Source organism: Typopeltis vanoorti, chromosome 12, assembly GCF_054136105.1.
Source record: "Typopeltis vanoorti isolate ZY-2024b chromosome 12, IOZ_Tvanoo_1.0, whole genome shotgun sequence".
In the NCBI taxonomy this organism is placed as follows: Eukaryota; Metazoa; Arthropoda; class Arachnida; order Uropygi; family Thelyphonidae; genus Typopeltis; species Typopeltis vanoorti.
Genome location: NC_143560.1, coordinates 26183275 through 26210502, shown reverse-complemented (window position 1 = coordinate 26210502; position 27228 = coordinate 26183275). Strand labels below are relative to the sequence as shown.

Here is a 27228-nt window from a genome sequence, read left to right as displayed (position 1 = left end):
CAAAGTTCAAAGTGAGCTTCTCTGTCCATTAGCTAAGTTTGTTGCTGTGTTAATGACTATGTTTACAGTTTCCCATGGGTTTGTAATAGTATTATCACCATCATCGACAGACTTCCATGGAGTCAAGAGACTCATCGTAAGAGGTCGTACTCTCACGTGCACAGCTCATTGTACCTCGTCTTAAATGCATTCACTGCCCCTGCACTCACCACACTCTCAAGCAATGTATTCTAATCCCCCCCCCCCCTTGCTCATACCCATCTTATAAAGCTTCCAGGGACGGGCTCTCATTCTCATTCCCCCCACTGTCTCCAGATATTCTATGAAAAATCTCATCCACACTAATCTGGTAATTACCCCTTACCAATTTATAGATCTTGATCATGTCTCCCCTCTTCCTTCTATCCACTAAGCTCTGTAATTTGCATTCTCTCAATCTGTCCTCACATTCCAGATACCAGACACTAATTTAATCATCTCTAAATCCTCTCCAATATCTCATCAGTCTTTGGAAAACATGGCAATCAAATCTGTGCACGGTAATCCATATGCGATCTGATCAAAGCCTTATAATGGAATTAAAACATCCTTACTTCTACATGTCAGTGTTCTCTGCATCATTCCCACAATACGCTGTGTTGTCCTCACAATTTTAATGTCCATGAAATTTCACGTCTCTATCCACCATAATCCCCAAATCCTTCATCTTCTCTACCTCCTCCAAAATATCTGCAAATCCTTTACTCTGCATCACATCTTTATTTCCCAAATTTTAAAACCTTACACTTTGTAACATTAAACTGACATCTCCACACACGTGCCCATTCAGACAGTCTATTTAGGTACTCTTACAAAGCTACAACATTTGCCAACAACTGTATATTATCATTTAAGCCCTTTCCAATGTCGTTTTTACATACAAATTAAACAACAACGGCCTCAAAGCACACACCCCTGGAGCGCGAGTGACTTTTTTCTTCGGCGATATCACTCACCCATACACAACCTGTTGATACCTATGAGACAGCCAATCTCCAATCCAGAGCACTAATCTACCATCGAAAGCCTTTGCAAAATCTAAATATACTACTGTATATGCATCCACCTTGTCCAACATATTCATCATCTTGTTATAATAATAAGTAAATTGCTAAAACAAGATCTTCCTTTAGCAAATCTATGCTGCCTGTTAAACAGAATTCCATTGCTGTCCACCCAGTTCTGAATCCTTGTCTTCACTAGCCTCCAACATTTTGACCACCACTCCAGACAAGCAGACTGGACTATAATTCAAAGCCTTAATCTTATCACCTCCTTTATAAAGCAGAACAATTTTGCCATCCTTCCATTCCTTTGGGACCTGGACTAATCTAAGACTCATGTTAAAAATGTAGATTAAAGGTATTGTTAACCAGGAACATTCCCTCAAGCCATGTGGTGATATACCATCAATCCCATGGCCTCGTTGACATCAAGTTTATTTAATTCCTCATATACCTCCTGCTCACTCACCATCAGTGGTTCCTCCTCCATTCCTATCATTCTGAAGTTCTGCAATATGTTACAATCACAACGATAGACTACTTTAATGAACTGCTCATTTAACACCTCTATCATCCTTGGCGTTTATCATTCTCCCATTATCCCTGACCCAACATCATCCTCCAATAATTATTTTTCATTCTATTGGCCATATTGAAAAAAACTCCGTAGGATTTCTTTTAGTGTCATTTGCTAACTACTACTCATACTGCACTTTTGCTACCTTTACTAAGTGAGTCACCTTCCTTGCTTGCTCTTTGTACTCCTCATGTAACTGATTAACTCAACTCATTTTGTGCCCTCCACAATGTCTTTTTCTTCCAGATTGCATGCTTCACCTCTTCAGTCATTCATTTTACACTTACTTTATTTAATCTCCTGACCTTTGGAATACAATCAGTCATTGCCTCTGAAACATACTTCCTGAGTAGAGACCAAGTGGAATTGATTTCCTTCCTATGCAACTCTTCATTCCATGATATCGCTGCAAGCCGCCTTCTGAGCTTGCCATATTCACTGCCATATAGGTCCACAATAATAAATTTAGTTTAATCCTTTATCCAAGTGTAAACAAACAAAGTTTGCACCTGAAAATATCTTCAGGACTTGGGTAAGGTAGTGCAACACCACTTTGTTTGCTTACACTTGGATAGAGGATTAAACTAAATTTATTATAGTCTAACCAAGTGAAAAATAAACTTCCAACATATAGGTCCACATATCATCCTTTCTCACAAAAGTCCTGATGTGGCTGGCCACTGCTGAAGTGATCACTTCATACCCACTTTCACCAACTGGAGGAAGATGTGTAACTTCATTTAGAACAATATCTTCTGATGAAATAATTAAATCCAAGACCCTCAATTCACATGTGACCTCTGTTACATACTGCTTAAGGTAGGTATCCCTTAAAAAATCAAGAAATTCATTCCCTTTGGTTCCCAATGGGTCTCTTCATTACAGTCTCTATTACCATAATTTAATCACCCATAATGGTCATCTTTTGAGACCAATTTGTCTAAGCATTTCCTTCTCACTGCCTTCCACATTACCATGTCTATAGCAACACCCTACTAAACATTTCATTCCGTCATCCTCCACTTCACACAATACTACTTTAAAACCACTGTCAGTATTTGATCCTGGTATCTCCAACCTAAATGGGCACAACTCCCCCGCCATCATCAATAACACTCCTCCTCCTCCCTTTTTTGCTTTGTCTGTGTTCACAAAAGATTATATATCTCTCCATATGACACTCTACAGTATCATGTGACACAGTACAGTGACAGATGGAAGCACATTTCAAGCAACTTTGTTATTATTATTCGTGACACCTCCAAGGAGTCCGAAGACTCATCGCGGGAGGACACCTACTGTACAACTCTCTGTCTCCACTACTACACAGAACCTCTACTACCAATCACCTACATTAACACCATCTACTGGCCACAACCACCACCACAGCTAGTATTTTTTGTCTGTAAATTGCATGTGTTCTGTTATTTTTGTATATTTGCTCTAATGATATGATTAAATACTCATCATGAAATACTTATATTTCATGATGAATACCTTATTATTATTATTATTATTATGTACACCTCCAAGGGGTACAAAGACTCACTGAGGGAGTGCACCCACTCCACAACTCTCCACCTCCACCACTCACAATCCACCAACTATAGCGAACTGCAACCACCATCATCTACACCAGTGGTTCTTAACCTGGGGTGTGAGCACTCCTGGGGGTGCGAGAGAAGTTTCTAAATTTTGACCTAGATTCGATGGACAACAGCTATTTAATAAAAGACGATCTTATTGAAATACGAGCCAATGCACGTATTCAAATGGAATTTGAAAATCTGGACTTAGAACAATTCTGGTGTACACAGTTAGAACCTTATCCACAGCTGGCAAAAGCAGCATTGCAGACACTTTTACCTTTTACCTGTGTGAAATGGGATTTTCATCACTTTTGCACATAAAAACAAAAGCCAGAAATCGCTTAAATGCAAGTGATGACTTACTCTTTCAAAAAAGGAGCCTCGCTTCAAAAGTATTATTATGAATAAAAAACATAGCCATTAAAAATTGAGATATTGTTATATATGTATATGTAAATATATGTGTTTATTTTTCAATAAATAAATTATCTTGCAATAGATGTAATTTCCTAAATAAAGAAATAGAAACACATTTTTCAAGGGGGTGTGCGGGAACTTATTTTTAGATTCAAAGGGGGGGGTGCCGATCACTAAAAAGGTTAAGACTCACTGATCTACACCAACACCATCTACTGCCCACTACCACTAGTATTTTTACAGCCAATCACAAACATCCATGCCCACGGCGGGATTCGAACCCACAGCCTTTTGGCTGGAGAGCAGATACACTAACCACTTGCCTAACCAGGCCAGCATATTTTATATTTCATGTAAAGAAAAATAAATACTTTATTTTACATTATGTAATTTACATGTACAGTCAGTTCATTCTTCTGCATCTACAAAGTTCCTTTATGTCTATCATATCTTCTATCATATTATATCCTACATATGAGGTGGTATCAAAAAGTTTCGAGACCAGCTCTGTTTATGAGAAATTACTTTATTTATCTACATTTACACATTATCACCTTCAAAATAGTTCCCTTGCATATCAATACAGTGCTCCCAACGTTCTTGCCACTTCTGGAATGTGTCCTGGAAGTCTTCTTTTCGAAGAATGTCAATTCTGAGATTTGCACTGGATCTCCGCAATGGTGTCAAAACGGTGACCTTTGAGCTGGATCTTCATCTTCGGGAAGAGGGCGAAGTCTGCAGGAGCCAAATCTCGCGAGTAGGGTGGGTGCGGAAGTGAGATCATGTTGTTTCTGGCGAGACTCACGTGTGAGGAGAGCTCAGCGACAGGGTGCATTGTCATCATGGAGCATCCAGTTTTTTGCATGCCACAGATCTGGTCATTTTTGATGAATGCCCTCCCTCAGACGCCTTAAAACCTGGCAGTAGAACTCGTTATTGCGGTGTGGCCCCTGAGGACAAATTCTCGATGCACAATGAATGTAGAAAAAGACGATGAGCATGCACTTGGTCGAGCTGTGGACCTGCCTCGCCTTTTTCGGTCATGGAGATGATGGGCACTTCCACTGTGAAGACTGTTGCTTCGTCTCAGGGTTGTACTCGCACACCCAAGTTTCATCACCGGTAATGATCCTCGACATGAAGGATGGGTCATCCACGGCATGCTGACAGAGTTCTTGGCAGACTTCGACGTGGTGTTCCTTCTGCTCCTGGGTCAGCAGCCTGGGGATGAACTTGGCAGCAACACGGCGCATGTTCAAATCACACGTAAGGATTGCCTAGACTGTTCCGTATGACACACTGACAATGGCAGCAATGTTGTGGAGTGTTCTCCAACGATCCTCATGCACAAGTTGCCGAATGGTTTTGACATTTTTGGGGGTTGAGCTCGTTGAAGGTCTTCCTGATCTTTCATTGTCTTCCAGTGATGTTCTTCCGCTCTTGAAGCACGCGTGCCACTCAAAACACCTTGAACGACTCATTGCACATCGCCATAAACTTGCCGAATCGTGTCAAACTTCTCTGTGGCAGATTTGCCCAGTTTCATGCAGAATTTCACATTTGCTCTTTGTTCTAACTTGCTGTCCATGATGAAATCGCAGATGTGGTAATGCAGGTGGTCAGAATAGCATCAGTTGCACAGCTCCCGATGTACACAGGATGATGTCTTTTGGCACACTGACTTATGAAGGTAGGTGCTCCCTGTGACTGTGCATGCAGCCTTGTGCTGCCATCTGTTGGCATGTTACAAACCTAGTCTCGAAACATTTTGATACCACATCGTATATCTATCAGAGTGCTTCTTTTCCACCCATCAATCAAATTTTGTAACTAGCATCCATCAATCTATCTTCACATGAAATATTCCAAAATTGTTACCAGCTGCTCGGTCACTCACCACTGGATCTACTCCACCACTTCCTCATTCCCAAGATAACCAAGCAACCAAATATGTATGCATTTAATTACAATCAAAAATGTGACTAATTACTAAGTTCCACATTACAAAGAGCAATAATAATTTTCCTGCCTCTACTTGTCAGTGTGTTCTTCAACGTTCTGTTGAAGAACGTACTGACAACACTGACAATACAGCGCTCCCAACGTTCTTGCCACTTCTGGAATGTGTCCTGGAAGTCTTCTTTTTGAAGCATGTCAAGCACCTTCTGCGATTCACGCTAGATCTCCATAATGTTGTCAAAACGATGACCTTTGAGTTGGATCTTCATCTTCGGGAAGAGGGCAAAGTGTCTGTAATTTTCTATCCCTACATAAAGGAGGCTATAAGACAGGGATAGAAAATTACAGACCAGTCAGTATCTCAGGAGTAATGGTTAAGGTATCAGAAAAGTAAGTTAGTTTAAAAGGTAGCTTTCATGTATGGGTAGATAGGAATATGACACTCTATTGGAGAGGATGATGGGGGGGCTCATGGCTTTGTGAGTGGCATATCTTGTCTTACATGCAAATACTACCATCTTCAGAGAAGGATTCCTGAATTACCCAAACCATTAGACTATGTAATGAAATGCTTTTACAGGAACCTTTTATAGGAAGAAAATGAAAAAAAAAAATAATATATATATATATATATATATATATATATATATAGCAATTTAGTTCTATATATAGTTCAATTTAGTTCAAAAAAAGATTCTGGTAAAAACATTCACTGTGTATGGGAGGGATCTTCCGGGTAATAACCCATCTGTGATGGGTTATTACCCGGAAGCTGCTGTTAACAAGCTGTAATTACTATAGTCATGGAACTTCTAGAAGTCATCACTTAGTGTCGTGCATTTTGACTTTTTGTTCCCTTTAAAGTTCCATCCTTTGTGCACTTATTTTCCTAGATCAGAGTTAAACTTGCTCCTGCCATTCCATGTGTCATAATGTGCAGTTTAGTTTGTCCACAGAGCAGGTATAAAAGAGAAATTGTTATTTAAGAAATTCATACATGGAATCATGCATAATACTTTAATAGCTTTGTACTTCCAACAGTTTCAAGGGTCTCTAAAAACACGTGTAGCATACTTTGGAAATACAACATCAAAGAGGAAATGACTAGCACCCATAGCACAGATTACAGGAATACCATTACTATTTTTTATATACAGGGTATCTCAATAAAAAAAAAATATTTATATATATATATAGAGAGAGAGAGAGAGAACTTTAAAGAAGAAATAAACCTCCATGCAGCTTTTAAACTCCGCATGAAGCTGGTTACCACTGTCTTTGTGCACACCAAGGATTAACTCTCCTCTCAGTTTCACATCTGCAAAATTCCTTGCTCCTGCCCCCACAACCATGAACTTTCAGGGAAAATCATGCTCTGGACACTACAGCAATTGACTGCAGCAAATTTAACAATATGACTTTTTTCTAGAAGCTACTTAAAAACTAATCATATAATCATATAAAAGTCATATTTAACAATATGACTTTTTCTAGAAGCTACTTAAAAACTAATCTTAATAAATATAGATGCAGAGATCTCACACAAATACAGCCAGCCTGGTTTGGCCGAGTGGTTGGCATATCCGCTCTCCAGCCAAAAAAGCTGCGAGTTTGAATCCCACCACTGGTGATTGTCTGTGAAAATACTAGTAGTGGTGGCCAGTAGATAGCATTGGTGTAGATGATGTGGGTCACTGTAATTGTAGATGAGTGGTGGAGACAGAGAGTTATAGAGTAGGCCCTCCCTTGATGAGTCTTTGGATTCCTTGGAGGTGTCACGTAATAATAATAATACAAACGAACTACCATATTTTTCACCTTATAAGATGTGCTTTTTTTTTTTGTACCTAAAATTTATCTGAAAATTAGGATGCATCCTATAAGCTGAATGGGTCTTATAAACTGGTGCATCTTATACACCGATTTGTTAATTACGGTGTGTTATCGCTTGTCAGTAATGCATAATCAGTTTGAATAGTTGCATGGCTGTTAATGGTCATGCATTTAAACTAGTAATCAATACATCATTATATTTACTTTTTATAACCCATGGATTCTACGAAGCACAGACATAGCTATATGATTGCATTCAAGCATAGTGTGATCGAGTACAGAATAAAGAATGGTAATAGGGCAGCAGAACGGCACTTTGGGCCTCTGCCTACAGAAAAAAATGGTACAAACTCGGAAACAAGAGCAGCATTCTAAAAAACCCAGCAAAATGACCAGAAATTGAAAATGAATTAAAAACTTGGATAATGGATCAAAGAAGATCAGGTTGCTGTGTATCACAAAAAATGATTATTCAATGAGCAAAATTATTGGCAACAGAAAGAAATATCTTCGATTTTACAGTCTCCATCATGGTGCTTCAGATTTATGAAGCAAAATGATTTATGTATGCATGCAAAAACAAAAATATCACAAAAAATAATAAATTCGAAAATAAAATTATTGAGTTTCACAGATTCATCATAAATGCTAGAAAAAAAGATAAGTTTGAACTTTCACAGATAGCTAATATGGATGAAGTGCCTCTGACTTTTGATATTACCTCAAATGACTGTTGACTCCAAAGGTAAAAAAATGTTATTGTTAAAACGTTTGGTGATGAAAAAACCCACTATATTGTTGTTTTGTTATGCTGTGCAGATGGAACAAAATTGCCACTTTTTTAAATTTTGAAAAGAAAAACAATTCCCAAAAGAAAACTTCCCAAAGGAGTTTACATTCTTCATCCAAAAGGATGAATGAGGAAGGGATGAAGTTACGGATAAAGAAGATGTGGTCAGGATGTCCTGGGAGTTTGTCAGAACCTGCTCTGTTAGTATGGGATCAGTTTAGATGCCATAAAACTGAAGCTATTAAGAATGAATGTCACAAAATGAACACAAAAATAGCTGTAATCCCAGAGGACTCACCTCCACGCTTCAACCTTTAGATGTATCAATAAATAAAGCATTTAAAGGACTTATGAGTGGAAAATGGGTTAATTGGATGCAATTTTCAAATTTTGAGGAAACATTTACAAGTAGGCGAAAGAAGACTACAGTTTTGCAGCTGTGTAAAGAGTTCATTGAATGAAGTGAAATCCAAAATTATGATAAAATCTTTTCAAAAGTGTGGCATTAGTAATTCTCTTGACAGTATGGAGGACGACTTATTATTTCAAGACAGCGATGACTCGGTTTCTGATGAAGAATCAAGTTCAAAAAATTTTTAGACTGAAGATGAATAAAGATTTGAAAAGAAGATTAATGGAATTTATAAAAATTATTTTGTCTATATTATTACATATATATTATATATGTTATTATATGTTAGATTTTTTAATGATTTGATGATTTTTAAGAATAATTGTTTTTTTATCTAATAAACGAATGATACATGTATTAAAATTTAAAATTAAAAAAATATATATATCTGCAGGAAAAATTTGACGTATAATCGTGCATCTTATACTACAACAATTTTTTTTTTCCCAAAAATTCAACATGAAAAATGTGATGCACCAAATACAATGGTGTGTAGTAAGTCTAACCAATTCTTGCATGCTAGTCTAGATTGTATTACTGATGTTATCTCTGTGACAGAAATTAAATATAGGAATCATTAAACCAATGTTTATTTTCATTCTTCTGTGACATGCATTATGCCTGTTAAAATGGATTAGTATTCTGTTATGCCTAAATGCTGTAAAAACCATTCTAAAATTTTGGAATGCTATTCAGAAGAGAGCAATTCAGCCAAATAACTCCTTTAATTACAAATTCACTATCACACAGGTGGATCGGTTCTTCTTCTTGAGTATTCTGCAATTGAGCAGCTTCTTTTCTTAGTAGCAAAAACTTTTCTCCACTCTCTTCTGTTCTGAGCCTTCTTTTTCAAGGTTGTGTACCTGTCTCCATTCAGCATGACCTCTAGCATTGTTTTCTTTACTCTTCCTCTGAGTCTTTTTCCGTCTATTTTTTCTTAAATGGCATCTCTGATGATTCCATTCCCTCTCAGAATATGTCCAATCCAGTTTCCCTTTCTTCTTTTTATCCTCCTTAACACTCTTCTTTCTTCTTCTTCTCTTTTTAAGACCTCTTCGTTAGTTATTTTATCTGTCCATTTGATTTTTTCCATCCTTCTCCAAATCTACATCTCAAAGCTTTCCAAAATCTTAATTTCTTCTTTCTTCAATGTCCAAGTTTCAGCTGCATAGAGGGGAACAGTCCACACAACATTTTATTAGTTATTTTCTTTAGGTTTCTATCCATTTTACTTCTGAATAAATTTCATTTTCTATTAAAGGCATCTCTTCCCATCGCTAATTCTTGCTTTTATATCAGTTTTACATCTTTCATCACTGCTAATAACACTTCCTAGATATTTAAATGTCTTTACTTGATTCAATTTTTCCCCATTTATTCTGATATCCATATTTGCCTCTTTCCTTGCTATTTTCATTACCTTTGTTTTTTTGATGTTAATTTTCATTCCATAATTGATACAGGATTCCAGTAATCTGTTCAACATATGTTGTAGTCCTGTTTCAGTATTTGATAATAATGCATTGTCATCTGCGTATCTTATTGCAAATATCTGTCTACCTCTAATCTTTATTCCTTCTTCTGAATTCTCCAGTGCTTCTTTTAACATTGCTTCAGAATACATGTTAAACAAAATTGGTGACAGAGAACAGCCTTCTCTTACTCCTCGTCCAATGATACCTGGTTCTGTCGTACCAGGTACTGTAAAAACCATTCTAAAATTCTGGAATGCTATCCAGAAGAGAGCAATTCAGCCAAATAATTATCCTTTTATTACAAATTCACTATCACACAGGTGGATTGGTTCTATATCATGTATTTTCTGTAGGTCCTTTCATGAGCACTATTCAGCCAAATCAGACATCCATAATTCCTTCCTTTTCTTTAAACATACAGAAACTTGAGTAATAGCTGCCTGAATTCAAACCCACCAAACCAACTTCTTTTCCCTTGCCTGGTTGGCCGAGTGGTTAGCATATCTGCTCTCCAGCCAAGAGGCTGCAAGTTCGAATCCCACCAATGGTATGGATGTTTGTGATTGTCCTACTAACCAATTACCATATGTACTGCTGTGACCTGTGTCCTGGTGTAGTATGATCCTTGATGTCTTTGCACGATAAAAAAAGCAAATTTCTTTGAGAGAGCCTTACTCCTCTGTAAGAATGTCAGGAATTTCCCTTCTTGATCTCCAACCTGCAGTTGACATATAATATTAATGCACTGTAAGTTCTGTGTGTAGAATTATTAAAACCGCCTCATATTTTAGAAAAGGATTGATTTAATTTTTGAAGCCTCAATGGAAAATATCAGATCTGTATACTGTAGGTGCAAAGTATTAAAATAACATTAAAGCGAAGTATAAACGAAAACATACCTCCTCTGCAGAAGGCTGAACTTCAAACACATGACAGTGAAATACTGGTGGACTATTAGAGTCGGATCTGGATCTTGAGATAAATCCTAATAACCTTAGAAGGAAAATTTAATTATAAATACAAATTTTGTTGTTGCTTTTTCATTAGAAATTCAAAAAAAATTATTACAGAACTACTTTTTTGTAGTTAATCAAAATATTATTTTCATTTTTAATGCTGAATGTATGCTGCATATAATATCCACTTGATTTTTATAATATTTTCATATTAACAGTTCTTTATCCTCTAATAAATAAGTATAAATGGGACAAGGATATACAAAGCGGGAAGCTCTTGAGAAACAAGTGTACCTTAATGGAGAAATTGAGGAAGTCAGCAAGTTTGAGTACCTGGGATCCATTATTAATGTGAAGAATTGCTGTTCAGAAGACATCAGAAGAAGATTAGAAATGGCTAAAACAACAGTCAGAGACTTGTCTAAAATCTGGAAGGATGAATCTATCTCCATGGGAACAAAGTTGAGGATTTTGGATGCAGTTGTTTTTCCAATAGTGACTAATGGATGTGAGACTTCGAACCTAAAGAAGTCAGATAGGATAGCTGCTTTTGAGATGTGGTGTTACAGAAGGCTGTAGAGGATATCATATACTGAAAGGCATACAAATGAATGGGTGTTCAAAAAGATCAATAGAACTTTAAAGCTCCTTAATAATATTGACAGAGGAAGTTAAAATAATTTAGACACATTGAAAGGATGGAAGGAGAAACTTCTCAGAACAGTAATAGAAGGTAAAGTTCCTGGAAAAAAGAGGAAGGAGCAGGCCATCAATGAGATGGAGGGATGATGTGTATGCATGTGAGGTGACTGATCTTCAGAGAGTTGAAGCTTCCAGAAAAGCATACAACAGGACTACACGGTGAGGACTGGTGTAACACATCAAGCATTGGAGTGACCATATGGCATCTGTGGATGAAGAAAGAAGAAGAAAGAATAAATGGGCCAAACTCTTATAATTTTATATATATATATATATGTAGAAACAGTAGTTTTTCTACATTTATATCTCCTCCTGAGATTTTTATTTAATAAGGTTAAAACACCTTATGGTAACTTGTTCTGGTAAAATACTTATAAGCTCTGTATTACTAAAATCTTGTTATTTCTAGTCTGGCTCCCACTGATGAGACCTCAATAAAGGTCGAAACCAGTCTGGGTAGTGGCCCCTTGCCTTTAATACAAAGCATCATACATCTCCTCCAGGAGATGTGCTTTGCATTATGGGTAAATATTAAGATTAGTGATCAGAGCTTATTCTACTTTTACCATGAGTTACCTTGGTCTTGCACTACCTGCAGGGTCAGCTAGACTTGCATTACATGCAGGCGCAAACTTGACTTTTTTGTCTGTTTGCTTACTTGGTAATTTTAAACCTGGTTTTACTCCATTTCCCAAGTAAGCTATATATATATATATATATATATATATATATACTTAGTCCAAACTTTAAAAACAATATATCTAAGATAGAAATTCCTTCTATCTTAAGTGGACAATTCATCAGAAGAGGCAAGGTAGGCTAAGTAATCAGCAGCAAATTCTTCAAATTCAGGAACTAGAACAGGAAAGATTCTAAGGATGGTTCACTGTGCTGAGCTCATGGAAGGTCTAGGCTCATCTTCAGGGGGATGAGGTGATAAAGAAGTGGACCTTTTAAAAATTTGTACATTATGTCCAACTTAATCTGCATGGGTTTCATTTTTTTTTTTCTGCATAAATTTCTCGGTAGCAAGTAACTGCAGTTGGTATTGCCAAATCTCTTCATGTTGGGATCCATTTTCTCAAACAACTGAAATGCCTTATTAAATAGAGGCAAATGCCACTGCCAATATTCTTGCTGACTTTTCTGGGAGGGAAGGGGGGGGGGGTTGTTTCCCTCTTCTTGTTCTTCGTCTGCAGCTTTCTGTACCTCTAGCTATATAAGGTCTTTGTTTGAGAGCTCTTCCATAGCATATAACAAATGCTATGAATTTTCATTATCAACCTCAAACTTTTTAGCTAGGCAGCACTAATCACTTTTCACCAATCACTTGAAAGGGTTTTTTTTTTTTTTTTTTTTTTGGTCTTTAAAATCCTGCAAATGTATGAACATATATTTTCAGCAGCATCTTCCAAACACCATTTATATTCTTTGCTGTCACCTCATTCCATGCTGAATTTGCAAGATATTACATTCCTCTTGAAAGTATGAGGGTTTTCACCCTCATTATCTGCAATAGCCTGAACAAAAGTATTTCTTAAATACATACCTTGAAGACCTAGTTGCCAGCCTAGTCGGCCAAGTGGTTAGCATACCCGCTCTCCAGTCAAAAGGATGCAGGTTCGAATCCTACCATGGGCATGGATGTTTGTGATTGTCTGTGAAAATACTAGTAGTGGTGGTGGGTGGCATTGGTGCAGTTGCGGTTGGTGGATTGAGTGGTGGAGACAGAGTTGTAGAGTAGGTGCCCTCCCTCTGTGAGCCTTTGGACTCTCAGGAGGTGTCAAAAAAAAGATAGCAATAATCCTGGTCAATGGATTGTATGAGATGGTATTCAGTGAACGTGTTAATGTGATGGCCAATATAAGTATGAGTAATTTGTAAATCAAGGAATGACTGTACTGACAGGTTTGCACCAGAACTTACAGATAGTAGTCAGCAGGACACGTTCTTCACCAGCAACAAGCCTGAGATTTTCTTAGAATATATATACCTTCTCAAGAAAACTGAGATAACATGTTTAAAAAAATTCCATTTATTCATTTCTGGAAAATGTGAAAGATCAAGGTCGAAAAAATATGTTGATATTTATGAGTATGATTTGAGAATTTTATTTAAGATTATTAACACGCCTCTACAGTCAAAAAATATCTCCCCCCCCCCCCCCCAGCGGCAGACCAGACGACAGGTTGGTTGGGAGTAGTACTAACAAAGAAGTCGCATCTAAGTAACACGCGGACCCTGCAGAGGAAGTGGGAATAAGGCGTAGGGAAAGAAGAAGAAGATTTAAGATTATTAAATTTATCAAATTAAAATAATTAATGAACAGGCTTGGAATAAATATTTAAACTTAAATAATTAAAGAACAGGTTTTGGAAAGGCTACTAAATATAATTATTTAAATCTCAGAATTTTAGTAATTTTTAATGGATGGTAAATCTTTTTCAGTTTGTAATTTGTCAGCCTAATAGATGGCAGAGTAGGCAGCATACTTGTTATCAAATATACAGTCTGTGGGTTTAAATCTTACATTGTAGAGATGTCATGAAAGCCTTGAGGAGGGGAAGATGATTTTCTTTGCCTGATGTGATTCAGCTATTCTGCTCATAGAGGCCCATAATGGCAAAAAAAAAAGTATTGTATTTGGTCTCTAGAACAGTGTTTCTGGATTATCTAACCTTTAGTCCATTCATACTACAGTGCACTACAGGTTTACAACTCTTGTGCATATTATTCACATTAAAAAAATTCAACTTCTTAATATGAATTTCCATCTCTTTGAAGCCTTCCTGTCTTTGGAAGATGTATTTGGTTAATTTCACAAATTTGTTTCAATGTCAGATATCAGAGAATCCTGAAAATTTATAAAACACTTCAGGCCAAAGATTCTTAGTGCAGCATGCATTAAGAAAAGAGGTTCTTTCTACCTGGAGCCAGCCTGGCTGGCTGAGTGGTTAGCATATCTGCTCTCCAGCCAAGAGGCTGCAGGTTCAAATCCCACCAAGGACATACATACCCCACAAAACAAACTGGCCAGAAGAACATGCACAATTAACAAACAAATACCTTATAGGTTTAGTTGCCTTGCCATATATATATATATATATATATATATATATATATATATTCAAAATACCAAGTAATTTTATACAAACTTGGTTTTAATCCTATTTCCCAAGTAAGCAAACAGACAAGAAAATCAAGTTTGCACCTGCAAGTCCAAGGCAACTCATGGTAAAGGTGGATAGAGCTCTGATCACTTTTCTTAGTATTTTCCCCTTAATGTAAAGCACATCCCCTTGTGGAGATGTATGATGCCAAACATTAAAGGCAATGGTCACTACCCATACCAGCTTCGATCTTTATTGAGGTCTCGTCAGTGGGAGCCAGACCTGAAAATGCTAAGGATGAAATAATGCAGAGCTCATATGTATTTTACCAAAACAAGTTGCCACAAGGTGCTTTGACCTTATAAATATAAAATCTCAGGATGAGAGATAGATGCAGAAAGTTTTTTTAACTTGGGTATACTATGTATTCAAGATACCAAGTAATTTTATATAAACTTGGTTTTAATCCTATTTCCCAAGTAAGCAAACAGACAAGAAAGTCAAGTTTGCATCTGCAAGTAGTGCAAGTCCAAGGCAACTCGTGGTAAAGGTGGATAAAGCTCTGATCACTTTTCTTAGTATTTTCCCCTTAATGTAAAGCATATCCCCTTGTGGAGATGTATGATGTTAAACATTAAAGGCAATGGTCGTTACCCATACTGGTTTCGACCTTTATTAACAGAGGTCTCGTCAGTGGGAGCCAGACCTGAAAATGCTAAGGATGTAGAGTTCATATGTATTTTACCAAAACACTGGCACTACCATGAGTTGCCTTGGACTTGCACTTGGAAGTCTTCCTGTCTTTGGAAGATGTATTTGGTTAATTTCACAAATTTGTTTCAACGTCAGATATCAGAGAATCCTGAAAATTTATAAAACACTTCAGGCCAAAGATTCTTCGAGCAGCATGCATTAAGAAAAAAGGTTCTTTCTACCTGAAAGACCGATTGCTGATCCAAACAATTCAATGTTTTTCATTTTTGTTATGCTAAGAGGATCAGAGAAACTTGAAGATGTACCACGAGTAATTATTACTATTATTTATTGTTATAAAAAATAAATAAATCTGCTTTATTGCCAAAAGGAAGCAAGCAAGGCCATTTAGCCCTAACTAACTTCTGAAGACAAATGGACAGCGAACCTTTATGTTTAGCTAATAACAGAATAGCTGGTCCATAACTATCAGTGGTAAATGGTATCCTGAGAGGAAAGTATGACAGACAAGTGCTGCCATCTTGTGGTACCTAACCAACACTATATATTATTGTTTGAAATAATGCAAGTTATACAGTCACTTTTTTGTGTGTTCATGAGATGAAAAACTTGAGTTTCCAGGAGGGAAAAAAATCCACCTGCCTGTGCTAGAGATCAATTAACTAAGGAACCAGCTGAAGAAAGACTTAAAAAAGTTCCTCTAGTAGGCAACTAAAATCGAACTTAAAGTCTTTCTTTGGGCAGCCTAGCACTATAGATGTAATGGCATTTCCACAAGGCAAGACAAGCCTTACTTATTACATATTCCTTAATGAAACAGAGAGTGCTTCTTTTTTTTTTTTTTTTTAATGCTGCTCCCACCCACAAACGTTTATTAGCAAACCTATAATACATTTTGTATTGTGGTTGGGCTAAGGATTTTTTTTTTCTATTTTTATCCATTTTATATATTTTATTGTATATTTAAGAGATTTTTTTCATAGTCCAGGAATTATGGCTCTAGAAAACAAATATACTTTTTCAAATCATTTCAGACCTCCAATAAGTGGATTGATGGTCTCACACCAGGCAATGAAATTCATCTCTCACCTAAAGACAATCACAAGAGTGGTGGGTGTCAAACCTACATCCTGTTGATTGAAGAGTAGACCACTAACCACTTGGCCAACCAGGCCAGCATAATTTTTTTTTTATTTTATTTTATTTTATGGGCAGACCATAACTGGTGGACTACTAAAGAATTATTTTTACGGGCCTTTAAGTCAGTGTTTTGCGAGCTCAATACTGTCATTTCAAAGAATGCCACAAATTTTTAAAGCTTTTTTTTAAACTTTATTGTTTTATCTATCTGTCTTTCTAAATACATATGCACGGTAATACCTCTAGTTAAAAAAAAAAAAAAAAAATCAGCTAACGCCTTTTTATTCCCGTATACGGGGAGTAGGTGAGGCCATTTAGCCCTAACTTTTGGAGATGAATGGGCAGTTCAATCTCCACTGGTACCAATCAGAGATAGATAGCCCAAGGCTATCACTAATTAAGTGGTACTCAGTGAAGAGAGACGGCTCATATGTGCCGCCATCTCGTGGTCCCTAACACAATATATTTAATGTCTGAAATAATGTGGGTTCTACGGTCGATTTTCTTGAGTTTACAGGCCGAAAAACCTGAGTTTCCGGGAGGAAAAACCTGCTTGCCCGTGCCAGAGATCGACTAACTCGGGAACCGGTCGAAAAAAGGCTTAGAAAAATTTCCTCTAGTCGCCGACTAGACTCGAAACCAAGTCTTCCTTCGTGCGGCCAAGCGCCGTGGTTGGCGAACGCCACATCCACTGAGCTACACAGGCTCTAGTTATACCTCTAGTTATATGAGGTAATTAATATATGACATAATAATAATGTTGCGCAACTTGTGAAACTCACACAATTTAAGAGATTATATGATTGAGATGAATGGATAGAGAAAAAGTACAAAAAAAAAAAAGATTGGTTTCATAAAGGAAAGACAGAAATTATAATGGGGTGCTTAAGGGTCAAAGCTGTATAACTGAGAGGAGACCTCCACATAGCCTTTAAAGGAATGCGGAGAACCGACCAGGGCTTCTGACCTAATGTCCAATCCTCACCTTCTCGTGGTGCACCCTGTTGGGTATCTACTTGGATACTGAACGAACGAAGAGGATGGGGTGGCAATTTGGGATTTAGCCAACCAAATTGTATTCTTATTGGTTAAACCAAAGTAAAAAATGATGGTACATGACAAAATTACATGCCGGCTGGGCCATCGCCCGGTTAAACAAGGCCCCTGTTGTTTTCGCCAGGGAACCACGGCGAACAGCAAAAAAGTCAGCTACTGGAACAAATCTGAAAACACACCCCAACTCAACATCACCAGAGTTAAAGATCGGTACTATCAACATAAGAAGCCTGAATGACAAAGAAATGGAGCTAGCTGAGGAATTAGATAAGTACCAGATTGACATAATAGTGGTGACTGAAACAAAAAAGACAAAAACTGGTGAGATCTTTCTGAGCAATAAATACAAAATGTTATATTCAGGCAATGACAATCAAGGAAAAGAAGGAGTAGCCATAGTATTCAACACAAAATACGAGGCTAATCTTCTTGAATGGCAGTCAGTCTCAAGTAGAGTAATGTGGGCAAATATGAGAATAGGGAACTGGAATGAGACTTATTTGTGCCTATAGTCCCACAGAAGGTTCTAATAAGGTAAAAGTGGAGGAATTTTTTGAGACTTTAGAAAAAGCAACTGACACAATGAAAAAGGAAAAGATGGTCCATGTTGGGGATCTAAATAGCAGAGTAGGAAATGATTGTGAGATATACAAAAATATTTTGGGAAAATTTGGAGAAAAGAGCAAAGCTAATAATAATGGCAAATATCTGTTGGATTTCTGCTCAGGACATGGACTGGTTATTACTAACACCATGTTCCAACATAAAAATGTGCACAAATTCACATGGAAAGAATAGGCAAGGAATAAGAAAAGTCTCATTGACTATGTTATTGTTGATAGTGATGTTTTCTCCCTGGTGCAGGACACCAGAGTGTACAGAGGATTTGAAATTGGAAGTGATCACTATTTAGTCTTGAGCAGGATAAAATTGAATTTCACATTGAAAAGAATAACATGTAAGAAAGTTTTAAAGCGAATAAAAGTTGAGCAGCTCTCAGATGTGAACTGTAGACTAAGTACACAAAGATTACTGAAGAAAAAATGAAAGAGTTTGAGAACAGAAACCAAACCTTGGAGATTCAGTGGCAGCCTTGAAGAAAGCCCTGATTGATTCAGCTAGAGAGGCATGTGGTGAAGTTGTCTGCAAGGATAGAAAAATTAGAACTCCATGGTGGACACAGGAAGTTAAAGAGGCAGTGAAGGAAAAGAAGAAAGCATATCAAAAGTTCCTGTCAAATAAGTCAGCTTGTGCTGTTAGAGAATACAGAGACAAATGCAAGAATGCTCAACACTGTGTAAAACTAGCTAAACAAAAGTCATGGGAAGACTTTGGCAAGAATATAGAAAATAAATATGAAGAAGGTGGCAAAATATTCTTCAGGTTGTTGAAGAAGCTTAGGAATGGAGGAAAGAGTGCTGTGAAAGGAATTAGAGATGATATAGGTGATATGAAAATGGGAGAAAAAGATATCCTTGAAGTATGGAGTAATTACTTTGAGAAATTGCTAAATGAAACAAGCAGTGATAGCACAGTGGTAAAAAACACTGACCAGGCATGCAGTCAGGAATACATATCCATACTTGAAGTAGAAAAAGCCATCAAAGTCTTAAAATGTGGAAAGGCAGCAGGAGTAGATGATATTCGACCAGAAATGCTGAAGTATGGTGGTATAAAATTCTTACAGTGGCTGCACTGCATAGTTCAGAAAGCCTGGACAGAGGGACGAATTCCCGATGATTGGAGTAGAGCTCTCATAGTACCCATATATAAAAAGAGAAATAAAACTGAATGTGAGAATTACAGACGTATTTCCCTACTCAGTGTTCCTGGCAAGATCTATGCAAGTATACTTGAGAAATGATTGAGAAGAATTGTGGAAGAAAAGCTGGGTGAAGGAGAAGCTGGATTCAGGCCAAATAGAGGCTGTCAGGATCAGATCTTCACTTTACGACAAATAGTCGAGAAAGCATGGGAATATAACAGAGATCTGTATTTAAGTTTTGTCGATTTGGAAAAGGCATATGACAAGGTGCCAAGAGAGAAGCTATTCAATACGCTACAGTTATATGGTGTCAATGGGGCATTATATCAAGCAATACTTAGTCTTTATTTCAGTTGTAAGTCAGTAGTTAGAATTGAAGGAAGTACAGGAAGATGGTTTAATGTTAAATCTGGTGTGAGACAAGGATGTACATTATCCCCTCTGTTATTCATTATCTATATGGATCACATTATGAAGGAAAGTGGTATTAAACATGATATCAAAATTGGAGATGTTAATGTCAGCTCTTTGCTTTATGCGGATGATGTTATACTTCTAAATAAATCTGCTACAAGTCTGCAAGATTCTCTGACTAACCTGAATAACTGTTGTAATAGATATTTTATGAAGGTCAGCAATAAAAAGACAAAGACAATGAAAATAGGCAGAATCATTGAAAATTTCAACTGTGTTGTGAATGGAGAACCCGTGGAACAAGTAAAACATTTCAGCTACTTATGCACGATTTTTAGTGAAGATGGTAAATTAAATATAGAAATAGGCAACAGAATCAGCAAAGCTGGTATGGTGGGAAGTCAATTGAATAAATTCATATGGAATAAGAGAGAAATTATTTGGAACACTAAATTAGCTGTATACAAGACAGTGTTCAAACCAGTTTTAACTTATGGATCTGAGAGCTTGGTCAGAAGCAAAACACTTGACCAAAGACTATAAACCGTAGATATGAGAGCCCTGAGAAACATTATAGGCGTTAACAGATGGCATCAATGGCAATATCATATTAAAAATGAGGATATTAGGAAAGAACTTGAAATTGTCAGCATCCAGGAATGTGTTTGCAGAGCTAATCTCAGGTGGTATGGTTGCTTAAACAGAATGGGCGAAGAAAGATTAGCAAAACAAGTGTTCTCTGCTAGGCTGGCAGCAAAACGACCCAGAGGTAGACCAAGATATAGGTGGATTAATACAGTACAAAGTGCCTTAGACGATAGAAATATAAGATCTGATAAATTTGGAGTCTTGACAAGTAACAGACTGATTTGGAGGAAAATTGTAGATAGGAAGTTAGTAATGATTTAATTTTTTTCATGTAGTATATCATATCCTGTACACCCCTTGAGGGTACATGGCAGGAATTTGATGATGATGATGAAGACAGAAATTTTAACATAATAAAAATAAAAAATACATCTATATCAAAATTTAACATTATAAGAAATTATGAAAATTTAATAGCAGGAAGAAGTAAAAATAATTATTTTCTTGAACTCCATGAAGTCACAAGACTCATTGTAGGAGATCTATGCTAGTCAACACAAAGTCTATTGTCCAACTCCTTAAACTTATCTGTTTGCACTTTCACCACCCTCTCAGACAATGCATTCCATGAAAAAAACTCACTTCTTACCCGTTATCTCATTACTTCTTTGTTCCTTTTCTCATTCTACCATATGAAATATCTCCCGAGTTTTAATTCAATAATAATCCTTCAACAGCTTAAAAATCATCTTGCCTACACAACTTTGTATTCTACCCACCAAACACTACGGTCTGCATGTCCTCAGTCCATCCTCATAATCAACACTATACAGTCTTGATATCATTATTGTTATCTGTATCTTCTCCAAGGTTCAATCCCTTCAAATCTCACTGAACAGATATGAGCACAGAACTGCAGATGTGGTTTTATACACCACCCTTTTATCTCTCATGGTCAATGTCCTCCTCAGAATTAAAGCAATTCTTGAGATGTCTTCACAATCATTGCAGTATATGTCCTCTGAACCTTAAATTTCTATTTAAATCACCTCAAGGTGATTTAAATAGAAATTTGCTTCCTCCACTTCTTCCATATAATTTCAACATGAGTATGAAGTATCCAATCTGTGGATCCTAAATTTCAAAACTTTACATTTAGTTGCATTAAATACACATCCCCATTCATTTGTCTAAATTTCCAGCTTAATTCAAATCCTCTTGAAGAGCCAAAACATCAGCACTATTACCAATAACCTTCCCAAACTTCACATCACCATCATCTGCAAACAAGTGAATATTTCCCTATAGTCCTATGACAATATCACTAACAAAGATTGAACAGTAATGGTTCCGTACTGAACTTTATGAAAATCCACCTGTAACCTTCCTTCGATGAAGAGAATAGAGAAAAATACAAAGCACTAAAAAATAAAGTTGATAACCTATCCAAAAAAGCCAAAGAAAAAGCTAAGAAATGCCAAGAAGCAAACCAACAAAACAATCTAAAAGTCTTCCATGACACTATAAGAGAAATTACAAAAGAAATAAAAGCAGTAACAATGATAAACAACAAGATGACTGAAACCAGGAATATTGAAGATATAAGAAAAATCTGGTCAAACCATTTTAAGACCATCTTTCATCAAGGAAACAAAACTACAACGCCAACAATAGAAGAAAATAATGACCACCCAAAACTTTTACAAGAAGAAGTTAGATACGCAATAAAACAGATGAAAAACAAAGCACCAGGCATTGATACTATCCCTACTGAACTGTGGTTATATGGAAGCAGCACATCAATAGACTATTTAACAACCCTATTCAATAAAATACTACAAACAGGAGAGATATCAGATGACTGGAGAACTGGAAAGATCATCCCAATATACAAGAAAGGAGACAAAAGAGACTGCAGAAATTACAGACCAATCAATTTACTCTCCCACACCTATAAAATATTCGTAAGAATTATACAAAATAGATTAAAAAACACCTGTGAAGAAATGATAGGCATAGAACAAGCTGGTTTCTGAGGAAACTATTCAACAATAGACCAAATTTTCACATTGCACCAACTAGCAGAGCTCAGCTGGGAAGACCATAAAGAACTATATTGTTGTTTTGTGGACTTTAAACAAGTGTTCAAAGTCCACAATATAATAATTAATTATTGATGATTATATTATGCATTGACACAATATAATCATCAATAATAGCATCAACAGAGAAATCCTTCTTAAAATTCTACTAGAAAAAGCAATAGACAAATATATAATACAGTTTCTGATAAAATATTACTCTAAGGCAAATGCAATAATTAAAAAGGACACACTCACAACAGAACCCATATAGATCCAAAAAGGAGTAATGCAAGGATGTCCATTATCCCCATGCCTATTCAACATATATCTAGACGAAGTTGTAAAGAAGGCAACAAACAATGAGCCTGGAATCAATGTCAATGGTTTAAACATAAATAATATCAAATATGCAGATGATCTCGTCCTTATTGCAAGAACACCAAATGAACTACAAAGGTTGATAAACAAGCTAAACGAAACCTGTAAAACATATGACATGACAATAAATATACAAAAGACAAAAGTGATGAAAATAGGGAGGAACAGAACTACCATCTCAGCCACCCTAAATGGAGAACAAATAGAACTCATAACAATAGTTCATCTATTCTGATGAACTCATATTTGAGTTCATCAGAATAGATGAACTCAAAACAATCAAACACAGAATAGCAATAGGATGGACCACCATCCTATTGCTATTATATAAAACAAACAAGATATCTAAGCAAGCCAAAGTCAAATTATATGAAGCAATAATTATACCAACAGTCATCTATGGAGCAGAAGCGTGGACAGTTAAGATAAGAGATGAGAAAAAACTACTGACATTTGAAATGAAATGCTTAAGAAAAATAAATAGAACAAGTTGGATAGAAAAGAAAACAAACAGCACAGTCAGACAAGAATTATTGTATAAAAAGACAACAATAGAAAAAATTAGAAAACAACAACTGAGATGGTTTGGCCTCACTGTACGCATGGACGCAGATAGACTTCCTAACATCCTAATCAATACTTTTCCAACTGAAAAAAGAAGACCCAGAAGACAAAGAATTACCTGGCTGAAATTAATAAAGAACATCTTGGGATGCAGAACATATAAGGAACTTTTTAGAACAGCAAGGAATAGAGAAGACTGGAAGATCCTGCTCAAGAGAAGACTCAACCCATCTTAAACGGAAGAGACGAAGAAGAACCTTCCTACTCCCTGATACTGCTTTCCCATATACAACTCTCTGATATCTATCAGAAAGTCACTTAACAATCTAGTCCACTAACCAGATATCCAAATCCATATGTTGAAACTTAAACACCAACTTGTTATGTGACACCCTGTCAGATGCCTTTGCAAAATCCAAAAAAAGACATGCCTTACCCTCATTCACTGTTCTTGTTACTCTATCATAAAAGGTAACCAGATTACTAAACCAAGAGTATCCATTAACAAATCCACACTGGCCTGCATAAATAGTATTGCATTCATCTGTCCAATTCTGAATAAGAGTTCTTGCCAATTTCTCCAAAATCTTAACTAAGAAGAAATACAAACAGGCTTATAGTTTGATTCTACCTCCATTCTATCACCACCTTTATGCAATGAGAGTATCTTACCTTCCTTCCACTGAACCTGTCCCATTGCAAGCTGTTCATTAAACAACCAAGTTATTAGCATAGTCAGTTCCCCAGCATATTCTCCTAAAACACATGGTGAAATTCCATCTCGTCACCCCTTCCTTCTGACATTTAGCATACTTGGAATACATCCACTTCAGTCACTTTAACCCTTAACCACTCCTTATCCCTCTAGGAATAAAGCATGCTATACCAGGATGGAACACATTAATAAAGTGATCATTAAATAGCTCTGAATTGGCTGCCTGAGTCCTATCTCCATTCAGCAAGGTAATCTGGCCAAAATCATTTTTCTTCCTACTTGCCACATAGGAAAAAAAAAAAAAAAAAAAAAACCCTCCATGGGATTCTCCTTGGATTGCAGTGTTCTATTCTCCTCTAGTATATTCTAATTTTTGTATCCCAACAACAATAGTCATTTTTCTAGCCTGAGCTTTATATTTCTCATGCAACTATTCTTTACTTTTCTCTTTATGTCTTCCATAATCTCTTTTTCATCTGCAATTCCTATTTAATTTCTCTAGTCATCCATTTGACTCCAAATCGCTTTATCTTCTTCACTTGAGATATACAATCTGCAATTGTCAACAAATTTATCTTAAGTATCTCTCATGCACTACTGATCTCTCTTCCTTCAAATTCTTTCATCCATTGTACTGCTACAAGTTGGTTCCTTAGTCTATGATAACTGCCTGCCTTATACTGTAATTCTGCATAAAATCCTTCTGCCTTGAAATTTCTACATGCCTATACATTATCTCAGTCAGGACTATATAGCACTCTTACCAATGGGACAAATGTGAGACCACTGTCCCACTTATTGGAGACCAGAAGTGACTTGAAAAAGTTTCATTGTCTCTAGAGCATGATTTCCAGATCAGGAAAAAATAATAATAAACACCAAACATATATAATATCAATAAAAATATTAAAAAAATCTATTACCTACCCATAGTATGAATGTATTAGAGATTCACAAATAAACTGCCTTTTGTGGGTGGGCCACAAAGTATTATATCTAAGTCAGTCACAATGAGATCCTCTGATGTTATGACCACATCCAAAACTCTTGATCCTCATGTTTCCTCCACCACATGCTGCATAAGACAGTTGTCCCTGAAGAAATCTAAAAATTCAGTTCCCTCAGTACTGAATGTTGCCTCCTCTTCCCAGTTTATATTAATATAGTTGTAGTCCTAATAATGATCACTCAATTTGCGCTTGCCAAACCAATTTCTTGAAACATTTCCTGCTCATCAACATTTATATTCCCTGATCTATAGCATTATCCATAATTATCTAGTCTTATAAATGTCTATCTCACACCTATACTCTGAAAGCCATTAGTTTTATTTCCACAATTCATTTCTTATCATATGTAACATTCAACCATCATGTTATCCTCCCTATCCTGCCAAAATATGCTATACCTTTGATTTCTATTCCTGTTAGAACATCTTCCTCAGTTACCGAGCTTCAATGATACCAACAACCTTTGGAGAGGCCAAGTCAATCACTGCTGCCAACTCATTCCCTTTATTTCTAAAGCCCCTAGCATTAGGTATAGAGAAAAAATAGTGCACTGCCAATATTCTTATAGCCATTATTACTCCTTGAATACTCCACCTGGCTCTGCAATATAGTACACACTCCTCTCTATTTCTCAAGCTACTATCCCTACATGAGGCCATCCCTGCTACGTTCCACCCCTGCAATTCTAGTTTCCCTGCCCAGGAAACAACAATTTCTCTAAATGCTAACATCCTTCTGCATTCAAATGAAATCTATCTCCTGCATAGATTTCATTTTTGCATTTTAACATGTGTGACAGACACTAATATGGGAACCGAGGTGGATGAATTTGAAGTTCTGGGGATATTGCAGAATCTCAATGTAAATACAGCTGTGGGATTAGATGGGATATCAACTCATGTTTTGGAAGAATGTGCAAGGGAACTGGCAATGCCTCTGACAAGAAGGCATTTAAGTCGCAGGACTGGTAGAGTTCCAAGGGAATGGAAAGAGAGCAAAATAATTCCCTTGCATTAAGACTGCAGTAGCAAATTATAGACCAATCAGTATCTCAGACATGGTAAAAGTACTGGAAAAATTGGTCAAAAAGAGAATTCAAGAATGGGTGGATAAAAATATGTTACTGTATGAGGAGCATCATGGCTTTGTGAAGGGTTGTCATGCCTTAGTAATTTACTATCTTTTTATAATAGAGTAACAGCAGAGTTGGATATAAGGAATGGCTATATGGTGATTCTGCTGGATTTTGCAAAGGCATTTGACAGAATACCACATGGAACTCTTTTATGCAAATTAGAACAAATGGGGATGGATATGACAATGGTTAAGTGGATAAGAGGATGGCTGCTGGACAGATATCAAAAAGTGGTATATGCAGGGGCAGAATTGAGGCAAAAAACAGGTGACTAGTGGTGTGCTGCAAGGTTTGGTGCTTGGACCATTACTGTTTAGTTTGTACATGAATGATATAGAAATTAACCTCAAAGGAAATATTCAGTTGTTTGCTGATGATGCAAAATTAGGTAGAGTAATCTAAATTAAAGATGCCCAGAAATTATATTCTTGGTTTCATCCATAATATCCTATACTCTTTCTTGTATCTTGTACTAATATGTACCTGTCCTCCTCTGAGGTACAGTACATATCAGGTATTCGATAATGATATATATCTATCTATATATATATAGTCTGTAGACTGATATTCTATTCTATATAATATAGCTACCAATTCAAATTTCATGCTATAAATTAAAGATGACAAGAAATTATATTCTTGGTTTAATTCTTTATCCAAGCATAAGCAAACAAGTTTGCACGTGAAGTCACTTCACAGTTGGGCTACATATATATATACAGGCTAATGACTTAGCATCAATTGCCACAGTATCCCTTAATGCAATGCACATATCCTTATGGACATGTATAATACTCTGAAT

The 27228-nt window shown here is 36.5% G+C and overlaps 1 protein-coding gene across 5 annotated transcripts in view; it reads right to left on the bottom strand.

Annotated features, from left to right (window-relative positions):
- The window catches only part of LOC150100640 (DCC-interacting protein 13-alpha-like), a 408578-nt gene that overhangs the window by 50935 nt on the left and 330415 nt on the right, over positions 1-27228 (bottom strand). For 4 of the 5 annotated variants that reach the window (XM_090401384.1, XM_090401387.1, XM_090401386.1 and 1 more), the window contains one exon: positions 10995-11088. In XM_090401384.1, coding sequence (XP_090257510.1) covers positions 10995-11088 — 94 coding nt within the window. The remainder of the gene's footprint in view (positions 1-10994; positions 11089-27228) is intronic. The other variant, XR_016549161.1, reaches the window with a different exon arrangement.